The following is a 23,757-nucleotide window of genomic DNA, read 5'->3' on the forward strand; positions in this document are numbered from 1 at the left end:
GTAGACACAGATGGAAAGACCTTGGACGTTGAATCTAATGTCAATATTTTGACAATCATTAGGCCTAAAACCAGACATAGGACTAGGTATTTTGTTTCTGTTAGCATGTGCTCGTCTGGCCTGGCGGGCTGCCAGCGGGGTCCTGGAGTAAAAGAGAACACATTTCCTCTCCGCAACATATTTAATAACACTAAGCACGACTGGAATTACGTCCCATATTTTTCTTACCAAAAGGGCCTTTTTACCTAAGCCCCTATATACCTTTCATTTGCGCATTCCTCTTCACGCATTATCTGAAACATGTATGGAGTAATGCGGCTCATATGAGTGATTTCCCTATGGTGATATCTTTCAGAGCCGAATGTTTGGAATGTGTGAAGAAGTCTGGAGGGTTTGGCTGGGTTCTCTGCTTCAGGTTTTTGTGCCCTGGCAGCTGGAAGCGTCTCCAAGAGAACGCAGGTAAATTGACGCTGCTCTGCGGCTAGAGGCTTGGTGCGCTTTTGTGAAAGAAGAGATTTTTGCGGAGAGGATGAGAGGGGAGAGGAGAAGACTAGGGTCTTCTGTGGGACTGCTTGTGCTCTGAAGGAATCGCCGGACAAACACTCTTGAGTGAGATTAACCTCTAACAATCTAAAACGCATGGGATAGTCCTACCGGTATATGTTTATAGGACTGTGTGTTCTGATTCTCCGCACCTCAGCACACATCCGCTTACTTGCGCACACACCCAGACAGAGATTCACACATCCACACACACAATCATCATAGGTGATAATGAACCGTGCCCAGACGTAGACCTATAACCTGTATAAACGTGTGTGTATGTGCGCGCGCAATCGCATCATTGTGCCTATAAGGTATGATGATGACTTAGTTAATGAGTTATTTGAAACTCGTAGCAGGAGAGCCCCGCAGCACTCTTGTCTCTTTCTCCCGTGGCGCTGGTCCCCTCTAGTCACGCATTGATACTCAGCACCTGTCCCTGTCCCAGTGAATCACATAATGCACCTTAGGGCTACGTCACTGCCAGGTATCCATCATCCCATCAAACGGGCAACATACTACACGTTCCTAGCCTATCACCACTACAAGAACACAGTGCTCCTGGCCTGCATGGGAAACCGATCCAGCCAACTGTCACTCGGGTTTGGTGTCAATCGAGTTTGGTCAGGTGCCAGCATCACATAACACGTAGGCAAAGAGGAAGAAGATAGTTTAATATGACCGATTTTCACTGTGGGAAAAGTACCCTGTTATGATAGCTGGATAGCCAAGCCCAAAAATGTCACTAGACAGCAATGTTAGTGTCATGTGCAATGAATACAGACTGAAAAGGAGGAGGGGTGTCTTTGAGAACATAGCTTTTTATTGGTCATCTTAAGAACTTAATTAACCGTTTTTCCATAATAAGGACCATGTCCAAACAACCTCTGTTTCATTATATGCAATACCTCTATGTCATAAGCCTGTAAAGACAACGTTATTATCACAGGGAGTGACTGTGTTACCGCTGTTGACCACTGAATGGCGCAGGTCCCGCTGTGAGGTGTGTTGAGTGAAGTGGAACGGCAGTGTCTGTCAACAAACACCGCAGTCTCCTGATCTGCTGCTGGAAGCTGTCTCTCTCTTGCTCTCGCTCTCTCGCTCTCTCTCTCTCTCTCTCTCTCTCTCTCGCTCTCTCTCACTCTCTCTCTCTCTCTCTCTCTCTCTCTCTCTCTCTCTCTCTCTCTCTCTCTCTGAGCCCGCGATTCACTGACTGCCTGAACTCCTCTAATCTACTCTTCTCCATCATCACTCAGGTAAAGCCAATACAGTCTTCTCTTTTTTCATTATAGTGTTTTTTCTTGTTTATATGGGATGTGATTGAGATATTGATAGAGATTTGAGGTTGTAGGGGATGTGCCCACTTATGACAAAACTGCTATGGTAGAGTGAGAATGAATGTCTGTTTAGTTAGATAGTCAGACTCATAAACAGGAATGTTAGTTGCAAGCATATTTCAATGTAATTGTCTACCAATCTGGGGCATCACTTATTCTTTATCCTCTTTGAGGAATGATACAGAGAGACAGTGCATCTCTTATGAATTAGATGTATTCATGTGATGCAGCGTTGCTGGCTGACATAAATACATATGTCATAATACAATTAATAGAGATCATGGTGAGAAATAGGGGAGTGCTCTGAGAGGAACCAGTGTGAACGGGAGGATTATGAATGTCTGTGTGTGCGTGGATGTGTGTGTATGTGTGTGTGTGTGTGGGACCGCCTGTCTAACTATGCCCTTCCCTTTCTGTCTCAGTTCCAACCCCAGAGCACTGAGCACAGGACAGTATGTGAGTGGCAGCAGAACTGAGTAGCCTCAGGTCCTCCCGACACACACAGGATCACCAGCTCGTCCCCGGCCATCACCTAGAGTCACACACATACTTAAAGACACACCCAAACACACACATTCACACTCCCACTCAGACACACACCACATACACTCAGACTTAGTCACACATATACTTTCAGACTCAGGGACACACACATACACTCGCATTCACACAAACACTCAGACACTCGGAGTGACACTTGGAGCCAGCCATGGCGAAGGGAGAGAAGGTATCCCATACCCCAGCAGGCAAGCTCCTCAAGCCCCCAGAGTCAGCCTTCTCCAAGCCCCCCCACCAGGTAAGTAACACTGCTTTTATTTACTAATTTGAATCAGTTGGCTAGTTTACCCCTGGACTGTCTGACAACTCAGTTACATTCATGTAAGTCGCTCTGGATAAGAGCGTCTGCTAAATGACGAAAATGTAAATGTAAATGTTCCTTTGGTTTGTGGGTCTCTGTCGCGCTGTTCTGCCGTGCCTGGATAACTGCAGTTCTAGACTTTGACTGAAATAGGTGCTGATATTCATTTAGAGTGCGGGTACTGTTTATATTTAGGTTCAGGAACACCACAATACTTTTGAGCTAATATTCTATAAGAAGTGCAGGAACTCAAGAAGTAGAAATGTTGAGGTGCCAGTACTCAGTTCCGGTGAGCTCCTGCCCAAGTCAAGCACTGGATATCTGAGAGACTGAGGGCAAGGAGTTAGTTAAGTTGAAAATCAGTTGGATTGTGATTATACTACAGTTTAGGACCAGAAATAGAGGAAGTTTCTCTCTTTCTCTGTCACATCCAGTCTTGGATGAATGACTTTGCTGTATGCTCACCCTGAATGCCTTTAGGTACGAGTAATACTGACTGCATGACCGCCAGAAGAAGACATGCCTGTGAAAAAATGTGTTGTGTTGTGTTTGTGTGTGTGTGTGTGTGTGTGTGTAGTCGTGTACTAGGGTGAGTAAATGGAATGCTTACTTACTGATGGTATACCAGCACACATGCCCAGTGACGCTTAAAGGCAAGGCAATGACAGATGATGAGCCAAACCTTTATTCTACTATACCATGAGTACATTACCCTGCAGATGTAGCCTATTGTGTTTCATTATACATCCAATGCATCGATACAGACAACAATAAATACTTGACTTACTACATTGATCTCTACGTGTAGATTCATACTGCCTTATTCACTGGTGGGAATGCAATGTTGGCTGGCAGTTTTTAGAACTCATCAATATGTTTAATGCTGTCCTATTTCAGTGAATAGGCATTGAAGAGAGGCGATGCAATATTCACACAGCTTTTCTGAAAGAATGGATGCAGTGTGACCTTTAGCTCTGTGTGTGTGTGTGTGTTTGTGTGTCTGTGGAGGGGATGTGTGTGTACAGGATGGCCCTTACGGGTGGTATGTGTGGGGCATGGGTGAATTATACATGCTAAAGCAACGAAAGCAGAGGCTTCAGCAGAGGAGACTCAAGCCCCTAATGGGTCACCTGTCACTGTGAGTCCAATAGCTTCAGTCAGGCCTCCTGGTGTTCTATCACCCGATCACAGCTGACAGCTCCAGGCAGGAGAGGAGATGGACTTGTTTGGCCTCGCTATGATTATTGTGTTCAAGTGCTCTCGGAATGATCAGAAATAAGTATCTTATATGTTGTAATCCTTGGGAAAGTCTGTATGCCAACTCTGTGCATCCCTTGGCATCACAGAGGCCAGAGCATCACACTCTGGTTCCATCCTAATACACACACACACCAGGAAATCTGTCAGTAATATAATACCATAAAATAAAATAATACCATGAAATAATATCAAAATGTATGAGGAAATTCTACTGGCAGTAAACCTTTATGTAAAGCTGGACACAAGCTTAATTTTTTTATCCAACCAGCTTTATCTTTCACATGCATACATACAGTACGCTACACACTCAGTCTGATGGGAATGGTGACAACAGTTTTAGAAGGAATGCATCAAACATACAGCTGAAATCAGAAGTTTACATACACCTTAGCCAAATACATTTAAACTCAGTTTAAGCGGAAGGAAGGGAATGGAAGGAGGCGCAAAGTAATGACTGGTATAAATGGGCACAATATACTACATAAAAATTAAAAAAGAAAATAGTCTAATATGTACTTCTTCTCGTTTAAAATAATTAACGGTAGTACCAAATCCCTACAGTTATCAGAACTGTGCTAAGTTTAACCTCAACATGTGTAATCTAAGGAGCTGGGAAACACCAGACTGCCCAGCAGAATGTTTGTCATATTTAGGAAACCCAAACTATAGACAATTCTATAATTGAACAGGATGGGGGGAGAAGTGTAAGCAATTAGATGTTAGGATAGAAATCAGGAAAAGGGAATCGCCAGAGAAATACCAAATAGACTATGAGCAGGAGTATGAGTGTTACAACAAAACAAATTAGGTATTAGATATGGGAGACTTCAAGGGTAAATGTGAAACTACTTGGCACATACAGTTGAAGTCGGAAGTTTACATACACCTTAGCCAAAGACATTTAAACTCAGTTTTTCACAATTCCTGACATTTAATCCTAGTAAAAAGTCCTAGTCTTAGGTCAGTTAGGATCACCACTTTATTTTAAGAATGTGAAATGTCAGAATAATAGTAGTGAGAATGATTTATTTCAGATTTTATTTATTTCATCACATTCCCAGTGGGGAATTAGTATTTGGTAGCATTGCCTTTCAATTGCTTAAGTTGGACAAACGTTTCGGGTAGCCTTCCACAAGCTTCCCACAATAAGTTGGGTGAATTTTGGCCCATTCCTCCTGACAGAGCTGGTGTAACTGAGTCAGGTTTGTAGGCCTCCTTGCTCGCACACGCTTTTTCAGTTCTGCCCACACATTTTCTATGGGATTGAGGTCAGGGCTTTGTGATGGCCTCTCCAATACCTTGACTTTGTTGTCCTTAAGCCATTTTGCCACAACTTTGGAAGTATGCTTGGGGTCATTGTCCATTTGGAAGACCCATTTGCGACCAAGCTTTAACTTCCTGACTGATGTCTTGAGATGTTGCTTCAGTATATCCACATAATTTTCCTTCCTCATGATGCAATCTATTTTGTGAAGTGCACCAGTCCCTCCTGCAGCAAAGCACCCCCACAGCATGATGCTGCCACCCCGTGCTTCACGGTTGGGATGGTGTTCTTCGGCTTGCAAGCCGCCCCCTTTTTCCATTATGGCCAAACAGTTCTATTTTTGTTTCATCAGACCAGAGGACATTTCTCCAAAAAGTACGATCTTTGTCCCCATGTGCAGTTGCAAACCGTAGTCTGGCTTTTTTATGGCGGTTTTGGAGCAGTGGCTTCTTCCTTGCTGAGCGGCCTTTCAGGTTATGTCGATATAGGACTCGTTTTACTGTGGATATAGATACTTTTGTACCTGTTTCCTGCAGCATCTTCACAAGGTCATTTGCTGTTGTTCTGGGATTGATTTGCACTTTTCGCACCAAAGTACGTTCCTTCCTGAGCGGTATGACAGCTGCGTTGTCCCATGGTGTTTATACTTGCATAATATTGTTTGTACAGATGAACGTGGTACCTTCAGGCATTTGGAAATTGCTCCCAAGGATGAACCAGACTTGTGGAGGTTTACCATTTGTTTTCTGAGGTCTTGGCTGATTTCTTTTGATTTTCCCTTGATGTCAAGCAAAGAGGCACTGAGTTTGAAGGTAGGCCTTGAAATACATCCACAGGTACACCTCCAACTGACTGAAATGATGTCAATTAGCCTATCAGAAGCTTCTAAAGCCATGACATAATTTTCTGAAAATTTCCAAGCTGTTTAAAGGCACCGTCAACTTAGTGTATGTAAACTTCTGACCCACTGGAATTGTTATACCCCCCCCCCCACTTGATCATCATTAACAAAGTCATTAACTTTGTAAATTAGCCCCATTTTCCCAGGGCCACAGTTTGCTGAGGGTCTGTTCTCTCTGAGGTGCTGTTTGTGTGGATGTGTCTGCAGTTATAGGAAGCTAGATAACGTGTGTCCAGACAGGGGAGGGATATCCTGTTTACATCTGCAGTGATAAGACCTCAGTAAAACACACTGTAGTCACACTGTAGTCAGATTCTCTCTCTCTCTCCTCTCTCTCTCTCTCTCTCTCTCTCTCTCTCTCTCTCTCTCTCTCTCTCTCTCTCTCTCTCTCTCTCTCTCTCTCTCTCTCTCTCTCTCTTTTCTCTCTCTCTCTCTCTCTCTCTCTCTCTCTCAATCTCTCTGTTTATGTGTGTATAGGTAGAGCTAGGCAAGCACCACTAATGAATGCTATCAGGTCCTGACTATCTGGTATAAAATTGAGAAAAAAAAGAATTGTTTGATGACCGGTGGACTATTTAACCTCCTTGAACAAAGAGAGAGCCTACATACTGAGATATTAAAATGATATGATCTCTCTTTTGTCTGGGTTTACCCCCTCAATGTGGAATTTGTTGTGGGGATACAAACAGTGACGTCAAGCCCAACTACATTCCTAGCTGGAGTGCAGATGAGGGTAAAAAGTAATAGATGCACTTGATGTTGAACCAAGAAAACACTGATCTGGCACAGACCGTGTGTATAGACAGAGTATTTTTACCCAACATCAGTTAACCAGCATTCTCTCTCTCGACACCAAAGACTTGTCTTATCTCCCCATTCAAAGCTAATTGGAGTGAGGAGATGAGAGTGGAGTATATACTGAAAGTTTTGAAGGAGAGTCCAATAGTTTTTTTTAAGGTACATCTTTTATTGGATAGAGGAGCGACAGTGGGAAAGATAGATAGAGAGTGCTGAAATAGCAGTGAGCGAGATTAGAACCCATGCTGCAGTGGTATATGTGATCCGGAGGCAGAGCCTAGACCGCTAGACCACCATAGGCCAGACCAAGACTTTCGAAGTTGATCCACATGCTACTCTTTACTTACTCCTGACCCGCTTGTCTTGCTGTGTTTAAATAATTACACAGCTCCCTCCTGGTAATTGTCATTCTGGAAACCATCAATGTTTTCATGAGAAGAAGAAATAGGAAAATAAAATATAGTCAGACAGATAATGACAGTGTGTTTTGAAGGGCTTTGGTCTGTGGTTGGTCGGTGGCTGTTTTGGTGATTTCTTTCTTTCATAACGCCTGAAAGGCCTATAGCTGTAGGGGGTGGGGTAACCCGGCCACGACCGTACTGTATGGAAACAACAAAGGTTAGTAGAGAGAGAGAGAGATGGTGGAGAGAGATGAAGAAAGAGAAAAAAGAAAGTAGAGAGATGTATAAACAGAAAGAGAGAGAAGGAGAGAGGAGGTTAGACGTTTAATCAGACGCTGCTGTGTTTTGGTCCGTGCAGTGTGTGTGTTTCCATGTCTGTCTCTGAACAGTTCATAATACAGTCGTAAATATTGGGCTTTCCAGGAGGCTGGCAGCTTGTCTGCTGTTTCATGTGTGAGGACGGGATCCTTGGGACGTTATTACCCTAAACCCTAACCCTAACCTTAACCTTAACCCCTCCCCCTCCCCTTACCCATAACATATAACCCTAACCATAACCATAACCCTTCCCTAACTCTAACCTTAACCATTACCTTAACCATTGTATATGTCAACTTCAATGGGATAGGGACGTCCCAAGGATCCCAGATAGCACGGACCAGACTTGAACACACATGCGTGCACACGTTTTTAGCAGTGGGCGTTATACCTCTATAGCAGCGGAAACCCTCTCCCGGCACCCTGTCTGTCTCTGTGGTGTCCTGTGGATCTGTCTGTAAGGGGAACATGCTGTGCTGTGTGCCCCAGTGTCTCCTGACATCACCACAGTCTAAACAGCAGGGAGGAGTGTTCTGTCTGATCCTGTATCCCTCACATCAACTGGGACCTACACCACAGGGGAATATTAAATACTATCTGAGGGGAGGGGAGATAAATTAGGGGAGATTGATGATTGGGGGAGAGGGAGATATAGATGGAGAATAGTGGTGGGGGAGTAGGCCTAGATAGATCTCATATGAGAAACCAGATGTCGTCCACTATGTTTACTGCAAGGAAATTAGTTGTGGTGGCCTATGACATGAGGTCACACATCTGTATCGACTGTCATCTGAATGGCGCTGTGTGATTCACTCGCTCCGACATCACAATGGACAACAATATAATATAATTCTAAAGATAGAGTTCTATCTCCAGTTCTGTGGTTCTGAAGTATTTTGTAAATCATAATGCCAGGGTCCTGCTGTCACAGACTCATTCTTCTGCTACAACTGTATTCCTTATCCACAAGAAGATAGCTTCCGCCTAAGATTTGACATATCCATGGCTAACAAACAGAATTCTTGTCTTTCCACGGTAAAGAAAGGCACAGCAGTCAACTGTAGGCTTTGCAGATCATTTATTTGCCTATTTTTCAGATAATGCACTTAATGAAACCTGTAACCCTCTCTGATGTTTTTTGTTGTTTTTCTGCCCATCCATAGACTGTGCTGGACCAGAGGCTGTCTGTCTGCAGTAAGCTGTGCTTCGCCATTGGAGGAGCACCCAATCAGGTGGCCGGCAGCGCTACAGCATTCTTCCTGCAGATCTACCTGCTGGATGTCGCCCAGGTAATACGTCTGTGTGTTTGTGTGTGTTCTTCTCACATTCTATTCCTCTTCCTCTTCCTCTTCCTCTCTCTCTCTCCCTCTCTCTGTCTATTTCTCTCTCTCTCTCTCTCTCTCTCTCTCTCTCTCTCTCTCTCTCTCTCTCTCTCTCTCTCTCTCTCTCTCTCTCTCTCTCCTCTCTCTCTCTCTCTCTCTCTCTCTCTCTCTCTCTCTCTCTCTCTGTCTCTCTCTCGCTTTCCCTCCCTCTGTGTCTTCTAACTCCATCCCTCTGTTCTCTCCTCCTCAGATCAACCCGTTCCAGGCCTCCATGGTTCTGTTCATAGGGAAGGCGTGGGGAGCCGTGACCGACCCTGTTGTCGGCTTCTTCATCACCAAGAGCAAGTGGACCAGGATAGGCAGACTCATGCCCTGGTGAGGCCATACACACCGATTGCATAGAGTGCACACACCTGGTTTCCCAAGTTTGAAGTTTCCGATTTGAAGGGTAAAAAACAGCAGACAGACACTGCGGCTCCATAGGACCACAAATCTTAGTGTTTGTATGAGAAATGCTACCTGTGAATGCTATTGGATTACACTAAAGCTTTTCTCTTCATTTGTAAATGAAAATGTGTTCTCAGTCAACTTACCTGGTAAAATATAAAAATACTAAAATAAACCACAGCAGTATCCCTGTATACCTGCACACTCTTAGAAAAAGGGTTCCAAAAGAGTTAATCGGCTGTCCCCATAGGAGAACCCTTTTTGGTTCCAGGTAGAACCCCTTTGGGTTCCATGTAGAACCCTATGTGGAAAGCATCCTACATGGAAACAAGAAGGGTTCTACCTGGAACCAAAAAGGGTTCTTCAAAGGGTTCTCCTATGGGGACAGCCAAAGTACCCTTTTAGGCACCACATCAAACTCTACCGTAACCCTAGGTGTCAGCTCTAAAGTGTGTGTGTGTGTGTGTGTGTGTGTGTGGGTGTGTGTCAGCTCAAAGCTGTGTAAACTCATTGCTGTGACACGACTCACTTACCGTAATTACTGGTCGAGTACTTACTGCTGATTCTGATGTGACTGAGTGAGTGCTGTATGAGCTTTACAAGCCATAGATTACTGACAAGCTGACAGGCTGGAGAGAGACCAGATCACAGCATTACTGATTTGATTACCACTGTACGTGTGTATGTGTTTGTTTGTGGGTTTTACTCAAGTAGTATTTTACTGGGTGACTTTCACTTTTACTTGAGTAATGTTCTTTTAAGGTATATTTACTTTTACTCATGACAATTGAGTACCTTTTCCACCACTGAGTGAAACCCCCTCTAACTGTCAGACAGGAAGTCCCCTGGCCCTGGGCTGTGACATCATCAGACAGACAGGAAGTGATCAGAATCTGTTTGTCCTGAGGGGTTTATGGTCGTTCCTGGTTGGTACTCCTGGGTGCTACTGTGTTTGTTATGATAGACTCAGCCCCGACATGCCAGCAAAGAGGATCGCTTAGATAAAACTGGGACATTTCTCTTACAATCTCTGAGAGTGTGATTGTGCTGACATCTTCTCCTTGCTTCAGCCTGTGTATGTGTGTTTTGCCCTACTTCTACTGTCAAACACTCCCATTGGATTTTTCCGATACCCATCCTGCGAGTCATTTTACAGAAAAATCGAACATTCTAACAATCTATTCTAACATTCTAAATGTTCCATTCAGTCACTGTGCATTTTCAACCCTCCCATGACCAGCCTAAACAGCAGCAGGCCCAACCCCAGCCCCAGAGCTAGGCAACCCTGTCAGCCCTGTCACTCTCTTTGTGTGGCTGAACAATCACTAAGGACAGGCCTCTGTGTCACAGGGAGAGCTGGACTGTACCAGAACTCACCACTCTCTACCTCGCTCTACCTCTTTCTCCCTCTTTCTCTCTTTTCTCTCTGTTCTTAGTTAAACTGAATGCCAGGGCAGGACAGGTCAGGGGTTAGGGGAGCTAGAGCAGAGGGGACGGGGTTTAGTAATATGCAGATGAAAATGGGGTCAAGCACCTTTGGGTCCTATCAGGTCAAAGGTGAAAGGTCAGGTCCATTGTGGAAATGTTTTGGAGTCGTCACCAAAACAATATCACTGTGGCTATTTGGGGGTGGTGCATAGAGGATAGGGTTGCGTTAAAGACCCAGTGCAGTCCAAAATGTGATTTTATATATATATATTTATATACTGTATCTTTCCACACTATGAGGTTGGAATAATGTTGTGAAATTGTGAAAATTATGATAATGCCATTTTAGTGTAAGAGTTGATTGAAAAGACCGTCTGAAATTCCAGCCTGTTTTGACAACACCAGGCAGTAAATTAGTTAATAGACCAATAAGAAAGAGAGTTCCAAACCTCTCTGCCAACAACAGCACATTTTCAGACCATCCTGGTAAAATTTGTGCTTGAGAAATTGCTCTTTGCAAATGAGCTATTTTGGTTTCTTTTTGACCATTTTAATTGAAAACAATCACAGTAAGGTACTTAATTGTTACCCAGAAATGATTTGATATTGAGATCTTTATCTATGTACTTAGTTGACACTGCAGCTGTAGAGCATTTGTTGACCATGAGTGTTTATGATAAGGATGTGAATTCTATGATGTACAGATGTTATCAGATGAACCTAAGATACAGTGCCTAGTGAAAGTCTACATACCACTTGCAAAGTCTTCACATTTTTGCTGCCTTAAAATTTGGTTGGGAGTCATTCAAGGAAAGCAATATTCAAACCTTGTCTCTGATTCTCAAGCAGATTTAAGTCAGGACTGAGACTGGACCATTCAGGAACATTAACACCTACATTTACTTGAAAATCAGAGACAAGGATTGAATTTTGCTGTCTATCAATGACTCCCAAACAAATTTACTGAGCTTTAGCAATATTGACAAGAACAATGGATAAATGTTGCCCTAAGAGTTGTGCAAAGTTGGTAGAATCTTATTTCAAATGATTCACAGCTGTAATGGCTGCCAAAGGTGCTTCCACCAAGTATTAACTCTGGGGTGTGAAGACATACGCATTCAAGACATATTCTATACTTTTCCTTTAACTTCGAAAATGTGGAGTAGGTTGTGTAGATCTGTAGGAAAAAATAAATATTTATTGTTGCTTTAGCGGATAAGAATTGGAGACTATTCTTGTATAATTCAGTGGTTTTTTCATGAGATAGTCATTGTGGACTGGAGGAAAGTACATTCTCTTGTCCACAACCTCTCCGCTTTCTTTCTCTCCAGCTTTATCTCTCTCCACAGTGAAACACACAGCTGTGCTCTCAGCCCACAATGATCTATACCAGTTGTATCTGGATGAATTATACATGGACAACACAGCTCCCCACATTCTCAAAACTGTACAATCCTTGATTTCTTCTGCCCTGAGATGCATGTGTGTGTCTGAATTAAGCTCATGGTCATGTGGGTTAGCATTCCTGTGGCATAGTGCATCTTCCAGTCTTCCCACTGCCCCTCCACACTAACCCAGGACAGATTACTTCAGATTCACAAACACACCATCCATCTCTCCCAAAACACCCACGTACACCATCAATCTATCACTGGCCTAACAGGTTCACTGGCACTGGCATAACAGGTTCACATAGTTGTCTAAACCAGCCTGCTGAGATAAACTGGCAGGTCATTATCTATTGCACAAACACAAAATGAGGCCAGAGTTTCACAATAAAAAAGATACAAAATTCGACTGAAACGCTTGCTCAAACAATGGTCATTAAGATATGCTATAAGAACAATAACCCTGTCCTCCCTCTTTTCTCTGTAGGATGGTGGGCTGTACTCCGTTTGTGGTGGTCTCCTACTTCTACCTGTGGTTCGTTCCTCCCTTCACCAACGGACGATTCATCTGGTACCTGGGCTTCTACTGTCTCTACCAGACACTCATCACTGTAAGTACCAGCCAGATACCTTGTACTACATAAACGTTGGCCCACAACGAAACATTTACACATCCTCCTCAGATAGCAGATATCGAACACTAACTGTAAATCGCTCTGGATAAGAGCGTCTGCTAAATGAGTAAAATGTAAATGTAAAATGAACATCAAAGACGTGTGTTTATTTAGGTTTCTTTAGTAACTAAGGTGCAGCTCCAAACCCTTCACCCCCTCTCTCTCTCTTGCGCTCTCTCTCTCTCTTTCTCTCTCTCTCTTTTTCTCTCTCACTCTCTCTCATCTGCTCTCTCTTTATATCTCTCTCTCTCTCTCTCTTTATCTCTCTCTCTCTCTCTCTCTCTCTCTCTCTCTCTCTCTCTCTCTCTCTCTCTCTCTCTCTCTCGCTCTCTCTCTCTCTCTTTTTCTCTCTCTCGCTCTTTTTTTTCTCTCTCTCTCCCCTCTCTCTGCTCTCTCTCTCGTGCTCTCTCTCCTCTGCTCTCTCTCTAACCTCTCTGACATATGCTACAGAGCATGTTGTCCACTGCCCATGGTAGCCACATTGCGGTGGCCTATAATGACATGTCTTTCTAACTACTTGATAAGTATAGGTTCAGCCCTGCCAGAGACCACTGGGTGGGTAAATGCTGGTTACCACTTTTAACTTCCCTTCATTGTCTTTGTGTGTGTGAGACAGAATGGACAGCTGCTATAACTTTAAGGCCATACAGTAGTTGTTCTAAATAAACAACGGCCAGTTTAATCATTCAATGAGGATTTGATGACCACTAAGGCTGATAAGTAATTTTTTGTGAAGCAAAGCTCTGGTCAAATTGGGTTCTATAAATGGTTTTTTTCCATCAAGGCCCCACAAATGACATGCTTGGCCTTCCCTCCATCCGTCCGTCCCTCCTTCCCTCCTTCACTCCATCCCTCCTTCACTCCATCCCTCCTTCCCTCCATCCCTCCTTCCCTCCATCCCTCCATCCCTCCATCCCTCCTTCCCTCCATCCCTCCTTCCCTCCATCCCTCCTTCCCTCCATCCCTCCTTCACTCCATCCCTCCTTCACTCCATCCCTCCTTCCATCCATCCCTCCTTCCCTCCATCCCTCCTTCCCTCCATCCCTCCTTCCCTCCAACCCTCCTTCACTCCATCCCTCCTTCCCTCCATCCCTCCTTCCCTCCATCCCTCCTTCACTCCATCCCTCCTTCCTTCCCTCCATCCTTCCTTCACTCCAATACTCCTTCCTTCCCTCCATCCCTCCTTCCTTCCCTCCATCCCTCCTTCCCTCCATCCCTCCTTCCTTCCCTCCATCCCTCCTTCCCTCCATCCCTCCTTCCCTCCATTCCTCCTTCACTCCATCCCTCATTCCATCCATCCCTCCTTCCCTCCATCCCTCCTTCACGCCATCCCGCCCTGGGCCGAAGAGAAGGAGAAGGGCCGGGACAGTATTTTATGGCCACATTTATTTCTGTTGTCTCTTTGGACACTCTGTCAGTCACTCGGTCAGTAGCTCGGTCAGTTGCTCTGTCAGTCGCTCTGTCAGTCGCTCGTACGCTCGCTTGGTCGGTCTGCCACAATGTTGACTGAGCTGTTGTGTAAATGATAAATTGAAGAAAGGCTGGGGTTGAAGGTCAAGCGGTGGGTTGCTGACTGATATACTGGCCAGCTTGAGAGCTGAGGTTTACAGACATGGAAACTGTGCTGCTTACTAACAATGTTGCAGTGAATCATCGTCTTTTGTGGAAAATTGTTAAAACATCAACAAAAGGTGCAAATGGACTTTGACCCTCTGAGCCACTTCTTACAGTGTTTCCTATATCTAACCATATCTAATCATGTCCTCTGTGTCTGCTGTGTTTCGCAGTGTTTCCATGTGCCTTACTCTGCCCTCACCATGTTCCTCAGTACGGACCAGAAGGAGAGAGACTCTGCCACAGCATACCGTAGGTCACTATTACACAGACCTTAGGTTGTTTGATCAAATAAAACCACTCTCCTGTCATTCTGTTTTGATAGCACTTAATACTATAATACATATGTTATACTGCAGGTATGACCCTGGAGGTGCTGGGTACTCTAGTTGGCGCTGCCATCCAGGGTCAGATCGTGGCGAGCGCACACACCCTGAAACACTGCCCCCAGCACAACATATCCGCCGGTCACCTAGGCAACAGCAGTGGGGCCGAGATCGTCAAGAGAATCGTTCACTCCCAAGACTTCCTGTCACATGGTGTAAGTGTCACCACGACAACAAACAGCCAGACCTGAGGTGTTACCATGGCAATTCGATATTGAAAATAACTGTAACTGACAGTAGTGTCCTCAACTAACTCAGGGCTGCACTTTCACACTCATCTTTTCCTTTTCCTTTATTTCCTTTTTTGAAGCCTCAGAGTTTAAAAGAGACAACCGAAAACAAGCTGAAGGTCAACAAGCATGAAAATAGTAAATTGTTGAAACTAAAAGGAATATGTTGAATGTGAAGTTTGTGTTTGCGTACTGTCTAGCGGTGAGATCTAGTCTTACCAAATGAATCAACTTAAAGAGGGCTTCATATATTATTTATCATCCTGGGTTTGTAGTAAGAGACCACAGGTTAAATCTGAGCCTTTGCCCCAGCCCCCTCCCCTCCTCTCCCCTGGCACTGACCACAAAAGGGGGTTCCTCCCTGACATCAGCCATCAATCCCCCTCCCTGAAATAAGAGACCCCTCCCCACACTGAGGGGGCGACCACAGTCTGTGTGTGATTAAGGCAATTTTTATCACATTTAAAAACACATGAATGAACCCCAGACCCCAAACTCGACATGCAGTTTGTTGAGATAAGGGAACCAGCCAAACCCAGACCGGAACATGACATATTTTAATTAATCTGGTTGTTCATTTCCTAGAAGTAGACATACAGTCAATGAAAACATGAGTGAGACAACCCTGAGACCCTGCTGTGAATCTTGTGAACGCAGAGGTGGTTTCTGGGTAGATAAAACACGACGAGCGGGCTCCAGCCCAAACTGTTCTGTGTCGGGTTCGGGCACGCCGCAGCTATTTAGGGGCTCGAGTGGTGCCATTCCAAAGGATTCTGGGTAAATCCCGATGGTGTGGCCCTTTCACCACACAGGGCCCTCTGTAGCCACGATGAGCACACACTCATTCACACACACACACAAACACACAGAGCACTTTCACCACTGGATTCCTCCGTGGTCACGGGTGAGGGTGCCACATTTGTCTGGGCTTTTAGGATCAGAATTAACTTGAGATTCTTTCCTGTTTATCCTTGCATCTAATCTGTACAGTGAATTATGTGTGATCTGGTATCTGCTAGAGCGATATAAGGAGTGCTACCCTAAAATCACAGGTCAACAAACACATTGATATGTTCTAATGCAACTTTTTGATACGGGTTGAAGTTAAGTATTTGGGTGGAGATACAAGATGGAGATTGAGGAAGGCTCAGTTCAGATGTCCTCCTTGTGTAACCAAAGAAAGAAAGTAGTGAACCCCAGGAAGAGTAGTGTAATTTAATACTTTAGATCCAAATAAACAAATAAAGGGTACATTTACATAGTTGTTTTCTTGCCTTTGCAGAAGAAGGTGTATATGGTATATTGTTGCTCTCTATCCTCCTTGCAGAATGAGGTGTACAGTAACACCATATGATTGTTTTTTTCTCTACTTGCAGAAGGAGATGTATATGATCGCTGCTGGTGTGATAGGAGGAGTGTTTCTCATCTGCACTGTGGTCATGTTCCTGGGAGTCAGAGAGAGAGACGGTGAGTGTGTGTGTGTGTGTGTGTGTGCTCACGTGTGCTTGTGTGTGTGTGTGTGTGTGTTTGTGCACACTCTTTCCCAGCAAGTGAGTGTGCTCCTCTCTCTTTCCCTTCTCACATTTCACTCTAACGTCATTTGCAATGTACCAGTAAGCACAGTAGCACTCCGTCACTTTGTTTTGAGCCTTATTCTGACTGGACTATTTCTGGGCTCCATTTAGCTAGCTTCAGCCTTATGCATGATTATCCAACTCAGGAAAACAAGGAGAATGAAGGATTAAGTATAAAAGGATATATATTGTGTGTTTAGCTCAGCTTAGCTCAGCTGGTAGAGCACGGCGCTTGTAACGCCAAGGTAGTGGGTTCGATCCCCGGGACCACCCGTACACAAAAAAATGTATGCACGCATGACTGTAAGTCGCTTTGGATAAAAGCGTCTGCTAAATGGCATATTATATTATTATATTATTAACATGGAGGCTGTAAGTGAACTGCTGACCTCACTACCAGCGAACCTGTCAGTTCTCGTTCTCTGTGGTGATAACCCCCGTGGAACAGACAGAGCATAGCAATACTGCAATGCAGGGGCATCTACAGGGTTGCCAGATTGGAGGAGAAATCTCCCATACGTGTCTCACTCATGCTTTATTCTCTCATTGGAGAATGCTTGGTGCTTTCTTGGCTAGATTGAGCTATTTTTTAGAGTGGGATAAAAGACGGAAACCGAAAAAACTGTCTCTTTTGACACTTTCAGATCTTGTTCCTTTTCTTCCTCGCACAGATCCGTACATTTCGAAGACGGAGAAGCAGATACCGTTCCACAAGGGCTTCATCCTGGTGATGCGACACGGTCCCTATCTCACTCTGACTGCTGCCTTCCTCTTCATCTCCGTCGCCATTCAGGTGGGCGCATTGACACACACCTTCTCAGACATGACACTCACAGTGGGACGGTAATGGGTGTTGTGTTATGATTGGTGGGCACATTGACACACCCCTTCTCAGACATGACACTCACAGTGGGACGGTAATGGGTGTTGTGTTATGATTGGTGGGCACATTGACACACCCCTTCTCAGACATGACACTCACAGTGGGACGGTAATGGGTGTTGTGTTATGATTGGTGGGCGCATTGACACACCCCTTCTCAGACCTGACACTCACAGTGGGACGGTAATGGGTGTTGTGTTATGATTGGTGGGCGCATTGACACACCCCTTCTCAGACATGACTCTCACAGTGGGACGGTAATGGGTGTTGTGTTATGATTGGTGGGCGCATTGACACACCCCTTCTCAGACATGACACTCACAGTGGGACGGTAATGGGTGTTGTGTTATGATTGGTGGGCGCATTGACACACCCCTTCTCAGACATGACTCTCACAGTGGGACGGTAATGGGTGTTGTGTTATGATTGGTGGGCACATTGACACACCCCTTCTCAGACATGACACTCACAGTGGGACGGTAATGGTTGTTGTGTTATGATTGGTGGGCGCATTGATACACCCCTTCTCAGACATGACACTCACAGTGGGACGGTAATGGGTGTTGTGTTATGATTGGCGGGCACATTGATACACCCCTTCTCAGACATGACACTCACAATGGGATGGTAATGGGTGTTGTGTTATGATTGGGCCCTCCCTGCCTCCCTCAGAATGGCTCCAGATATAACCTGCCTGCCTGCCATGCAATGTTGATTTGATCAAGACAAATAGAGCACTCAGTGTGTTTGAGGAAAAATGCTTGACAGCATCTCTCTCTCAGCTCCAAATCCATCCGATGATGAAAGACAGACAGATAGACGGCACATTGTCATATTACTATTATGTCATATCTTGTTATTGTTATCATTATGAGAATTCTCAGTGGTACACTTCCTGTATGGTTCTGATCACATGGTTGGTTGGCGTTGGAACTTTATAGTACAGCTTTGATAGATTCCACCTCAAACATCTCAACTTCTGTATCTCACAAATCTTTTCTTAAATAACTTACTGTCAGCTCATCAGAATATAATGATTATATATCATTCAATAGCAGGGATGAAACTTTGTGTTAGTCAGCAGCTTCTCCAGTGATTTGGCACTGTGGGCAGAGAGAATAGGACAGTGATTTGGCACTGTGGGCAGAGAGAATAGGACAGTGATTTGGCACTGTGGGCAGAGAGAATAGGACAGTGATTTGGCACTGTGGGCAGAGAGAATAGGACAGTGATTTGGCACTGTGGGCAGAGAGAATAGGACAGTGATTTGGCACTGTGGGCAGAGAGAATAGGACAGTGCTGAACATGCTGAATCTTTCTGAAGAATGAATGTGTGCGATATCTGATCTGATTTCCAGTTGGTGCAAAGCAACTTTGTCCTGTTCTGTACGTATGCAGTGGACCTGAGAGACCACTTCCAGAATATCGTGCTGACCATCCTGGTGAGTTCTGGTTTCAGACCTAGATCAATGTAACTAGAAACTTAAACTTTCACACAAATGTCCTATTGACATCAGTGCATGGTTTTATATGACATTAGAGTATACTTATAACCACAAACAATAGTATAGTGTGCATATTCTTAAAAATGATATCCCTCTTCCCAGGTATCTGCAGTAGTGAGCATCCCTTTGTGGCAGTGGTTTCTGGAGCGGTTCGGCAAGAAGAAGGCAGCCTTCTGTGGAATCACGGTAAGTGTCTGGGACGGAGTGCTAGTGATACTCCACTGATGATAAGAATGTGCCACCTTGTGGACAAACATATTATTACTTCTGGAGATGCACTGTCTGATCAAAGACCTCCAGAGGGCTTTATAATACTGTATTACAAATGGGGTTGGAGAGTAACTGATTACAAAAAAACGAACTGTAATCAGTGAAATTAGCAGCAAAATTATTCTAATCAGATTACAGATTATTTTGAAAAACTAGATGATTACTTTTTGGATTACTTTTAAATTCAGAAAGGATGTTTGCGAAAAAAATACATTATGACATCTTTCTATTTTCTCAATGACATTCAATTCAGCATTGAAAAAAGGCGCAAGTTTAAGTTTGTTCCACCTGAGCGAGTCTGACCACAAGTCTGGATAAGAGCGTCTGCTAAATGATGAAAATGTAAATGTGATGACACACCAAATGCGTTTGATGGATCCTTTTAATCTTCTTCTAAAGCCTCTTAAGGGGAAAGTAATCAGATTGCGTTACTTAACAGATTACAATTTTGGAGCGGTAACTAGTAACTGTAATGGATTACATTTAGAAAGTAACCTACCCAACCCTGACTACAAATGTGTGTGCAACTAACTCATGCCGTGTGTATACAGTATGTGTGTGTGTGTGTGTGTGTGTGTGTTCACTCCTCTTACTCTCTCTCTCTTTCTGTCCAGTGGATCATGCCGTTCACAGTGATGCTGGTGTTCATTCCTAACCTGGTTGTAGCCTACGTAGTGGCTGTCTCTTCTGGACTCAGTGTGGCTGCATCACTCCTTCTACCATGGTGAGACCAATTGAATTGGGCTGCCACAAACGTCCTCTGTGGATGTGGTGTAGTTGTAGTACCACTAGCACTAGCCACTGGTTGTAGCTACAGTAGCAATACTAAACATATTCTTGGGGTGGTAAAATAGCCACAGTCCTTGTAGAATTAGTAGTCTATCGCTGTAATAGCAGCAGTAGTTTGGAGTAGCCAAAACAGTGCCAGTAATAGCAGCAGTCTCCACTTCTCTCTGTCCATTCACCCCGTGGCATGATATGGTCACGCCTGGCTATGATGTCATGTTGATGAATGAGATGTGTCATAAACCTCAGGGGGCGGTTACAGTCTCCACTTTCAATCTGTTATTACTGTAGTTTATAGCACATTGCCCTCCCATCTCCCTCCCTCCGCGTTTTTCTCCCTCTTCACCCTCCCATCTCCCACTCTCCTCCCTCCTTTATCTATTACTCTCTCCCTTCCTCCTCCGTACTTCCCTTCCCTCTCTAAATGACATGGTTTATCCTGTGGGGTCATTATGCTGTGTATGTACACTATATATACAAAAGTATGTGGACACCCCTTCAAATGAGTGAATTAGGCTATTTATAAAATCGAGCACAGAGCCATGCAATCACCATAGACAAACATTGGCAGTAGAATGGCCTTACTGAAGAGCTTAGTGACTTTCAACATGGCACTGTCATAGGATGCCACCTTTCCAACAAGTCAGTTCGTTAAATTTATGCCCTGCTAGAGCTGCCCCGGTCAACTGTATGTGCTGTTATTGTGAAGTTGAAACGTCTAGGAGCAACAACGGCTCAGGCGCGAAGTGGTAGACCACACAAGCTCACAGAACGGGACCGCTGAGTGCTGAAGCGCGTAGCGCGTAAAAATCGTCTGTCCTCGGTTGCAACACTTACTACTGAGTTCCAAACTGCCTCTGGAACAGCTGCACACAAGCCTAAGATCACCATGCGCAATGCCAAGCGTCGGCTGGAGTGGTGTAAAGCTCGTCGCCATTGGACTCTGGAATGATGAATCACACTTCACCATCTGGTAGTCGGACGAATCTGGGTTTGGCGGATGCCAGGCGAACGCTACCTGACCCAATGCATAGTGCCAACTGTAAAGTTTGGTGGAGGAGGAATAATGGTCTGAGGCTGTTTTTCATGGTTCGGGCTAGGCCCCTTAGTTCCAGTGAAAGGAAATCTTAACGCTACAGCATACAATGACATTGTAGTAGATTCTGTGCTTCCAACTTTGTGGCAACAGTTTAGGGAAGGCCCTTTCCTGTTTCAGCATGACAATGCTACCATGCACAAAGCGAGGTCCATACAGAAATGGTTTGTCAAGTTCGGTGAAGAACTTGACTGGCCTGCACAAAGCCCTGACCTCAACAGAGCCCTGACCTCAACCCCATCGAACACCTTTTGGTTGAATTGGAACGCCGACTAAGAGCCAGGCCTAATCGCCCAACATCAGTACCCGACCTCACTACTGCTCTTGTGGCTGAATGGAAGCAAGTCCCCGCAGCAATGTTTCAACATCTAGTGGAAAGCCTTCCCAGAAGAGTGGAAGCTGTTATAGCAGCAAAGACGGGACCAACTCCATATGAATGCCCCTGATTTTTGAGATGTCCACATACTTTTGGTCATGTAGTGTATGTCTGTCTTTCTGTCTGTTTATCTGGTGATTCCCTATCTGTGGTCGGAGCAGTTCGGCTAAAGCTAGCATCATCATCTAATCATGTTTTCACGTAGTAGCAGACATTTCACCAGACCATTTAAACTTTGCTCTATGAGCACCATTATAGCCATCTTATCCTCTAGCGCTATAAGTAGACTGCTCCTCATCAGACAGACGGAGTCGAGGTTGGTTGTATAACATGATGATGGGGTAGGCCTATAAGCTGTTGATGGGAGATGTTTTGATGTAGTATTGATGTGTGTGTGTGTGTGTGTGTGTGTGTGTGTGTTGTGTTTCAGGTCGATGCTGCCAGATGTGGTGGATGACTTCCGTCTGGCCAACCCCTACTGTAAAGGCTATGAGGCCATCTTCTACTCCTTCTACGTGTTCTTCACCAAGTTCGCTGCTGGGATCTCTCTGGGAGTGTCCACCCTCTGCCTCGAGTGAGTCATACAGACAGATAACATAAACACAAGAGTATTAAAGACATTCATTACTGAAAATGGGATATCCTTGGGAGTATCCATGCTTTACCTCGAATTAGTCAAACACACAAACACTGATCCACCTCAGGAGAAACATAAACAAGTTAACAACACTTCTGGCATCTCTCTTGGAGTGAGTCAGACGCTACGAAGTCAGTTAAATAACACAGCAGAGAGATGTATAGAGAGAAACACATAAACACAAGCCTAATCTATGCATTAATAGGCTATTGTAGTCTATTGTATTTATGAAACTGGTGAGTGTGTGTAACTATCGGTATGATACAGGTGTGCATATCTACAGGTTTGCAGGTTATGACACTTTATGTATCTCTACAGGTTTGCTGTGTATAATATGTGTGTGTACTGGTATCTTCAGGTTTGCTGTGTATAATATGTGTGTGTACTGGTATCTTCAGGTTTGCTGTGTATAATATGTGTGTGTACTGGTATCTTCAGGTTTGCTGTGTATAATATGTGTGTGTACTGGTATCTTCAGGTTTGCGGGTTATGACACGGGGGCATGCAGGCAGCCTGCTCAAGTAGCCTACACTTTGAAGCTGCTCATAGGCGCCGCCCCAGTGGCCTTCATCGTAACAGGCCTGTTGATACTGCTGCTCTACCCCATCAGTGAGGACGTCCGGCTCAGGAACAAACTCTGTCTGGAGGAGCTACGGTGAGGGACCCACACGTCTCTGTAGTCCGAAGTGTCTAGAACGTCACAGTGCTCTTGTAAAAGTAGTGTATAAGACAATAAGGGGATACATGCTTATGACATGTCTTACAATGCATTATAAGCGTATCATAATGCTTTATTATATGCACGCTTAAGTGAAGTGTTACCAAACAGTATTTGGATCACAAAGATTGAGTGCTTTAAGTGTACAGTACACCTCGCCTCTCACCACTGTCATTCCTTTAGGTTGAGTAAAATTACAGTGGCCTGAAATGGCTCAAATACCAACATACAGTACCTTCAATGTAAAAGTTAATATTGTCTTTCTTCTACAGGAAACAAAGCAGCATTAGCTCCAGAACATTGGAGGATCTGAGTAATGTATGACCTGGGATGGAATGTACAGGGGAAGTATCACATGCGGCGGATTCCAGTTCCCCAACTGGAATATGACTTCCATTAGTGTATATTACACTGAGAAATAATCAAATGATAGTTATGTTTTCATGTAAACATTTTAAGTTTGTTTCTGTATTTTCACATGAACCTGTAATGTATAGCAATCTTGAATATACCTACAAGATAACCTTATTTATATAAATGAATGTATATCTCTATTTGCTGTGTTTAGCCAGACATTGCTGGTATTTATGAATGGTCCCTGAGTATTATGATGGTTTGATGACAATAAATGGGCTTAATAAATACTGTTGACTTTGGTTAGTAGATGGACTGAACCATGACTTCATAACTTCAAATACAGTAGAGGAAGTTTCAATTAAAGTGATGTGGGGTTTTGGGGCAAG

General features: G+C 44.3%; 1 protein-coding gene across 1 annotated transcript; it reads left to right on the top strand.

Annotated features, from left to right (window-relative positions):
• The first annotated feature begins 1,590 nt into the window (after positions 1-1,590).
• Positions 1,591-23,650, top strand: mfsd2b (MFSD2 lysolipid transporter B, sphingolipid). Its single transcript, XM_084149067.1, has 15 exons — positions 1,591-1,799; positions 2,303-2,676; positions 8,845-8,970; positions 9,254-9,378; positions 12,754-12,877; positions 14,728-14,806; positions 14,914-15,095; positions 16,547-16,637; positions 17,416-17,537; positions 18,985-19,068; positions 19,234-19,317; positions 20,016-20,125; positions 22,090-22,233; positions 22,775-22,951; positions 23,287-23,650. Exons 2-15 carry the CDS (start codon positions 2,590-2,592, stop codon positions 23,336-23,338), a joined length of 1,587 nt encoding a protein of 528 aa, XP_084005193.1. The 5' UTR covers positions 1,591-1,799; positions 2,303-2,589; the 3' UTR covers positions 23,339-23,650.
• The last annotated feature ends 107 nt before the right edge of the window (positions 23,651-23,757 follow it).

Source organism: Coregonus lavaretus (genome assembly GCF_964263955.1).
Source record: "Coregonus lavaretus genome assembly, chromosome: 31".
Classification (NCBI taxonomy): Eukaryota; Metazoa; Chordata; class Actinopteri; order Salmoniformes; family Salmonidae; genus Coregonus; species Coregonus lavaretus.

Bases quoted from the DNA above. Each gene is read 5' to 3' on its own strand.
- mfsd2b (XM_084149067.1), top strand. From the start codon at position 2,590: ATGGCGAAGGGAGAGAAGGTATCCCATACCCCAGCAGGCAAGCTCCTC. The intron at 14,807-14,913 runs GTAGGTCACTAT...GTTATACTGCAG, and splicing joins AGACTCTGCCACAGCATACC to GTATGACCCTGGAGGTGCTG. The intron at 16,638-17,415 runs GTGAGTGTGTGT...TTCCTCGCACAG, and splicing joins GGGAGTCAGAGAGAGAGACG to ATCCGTACATTTCGAAGACG.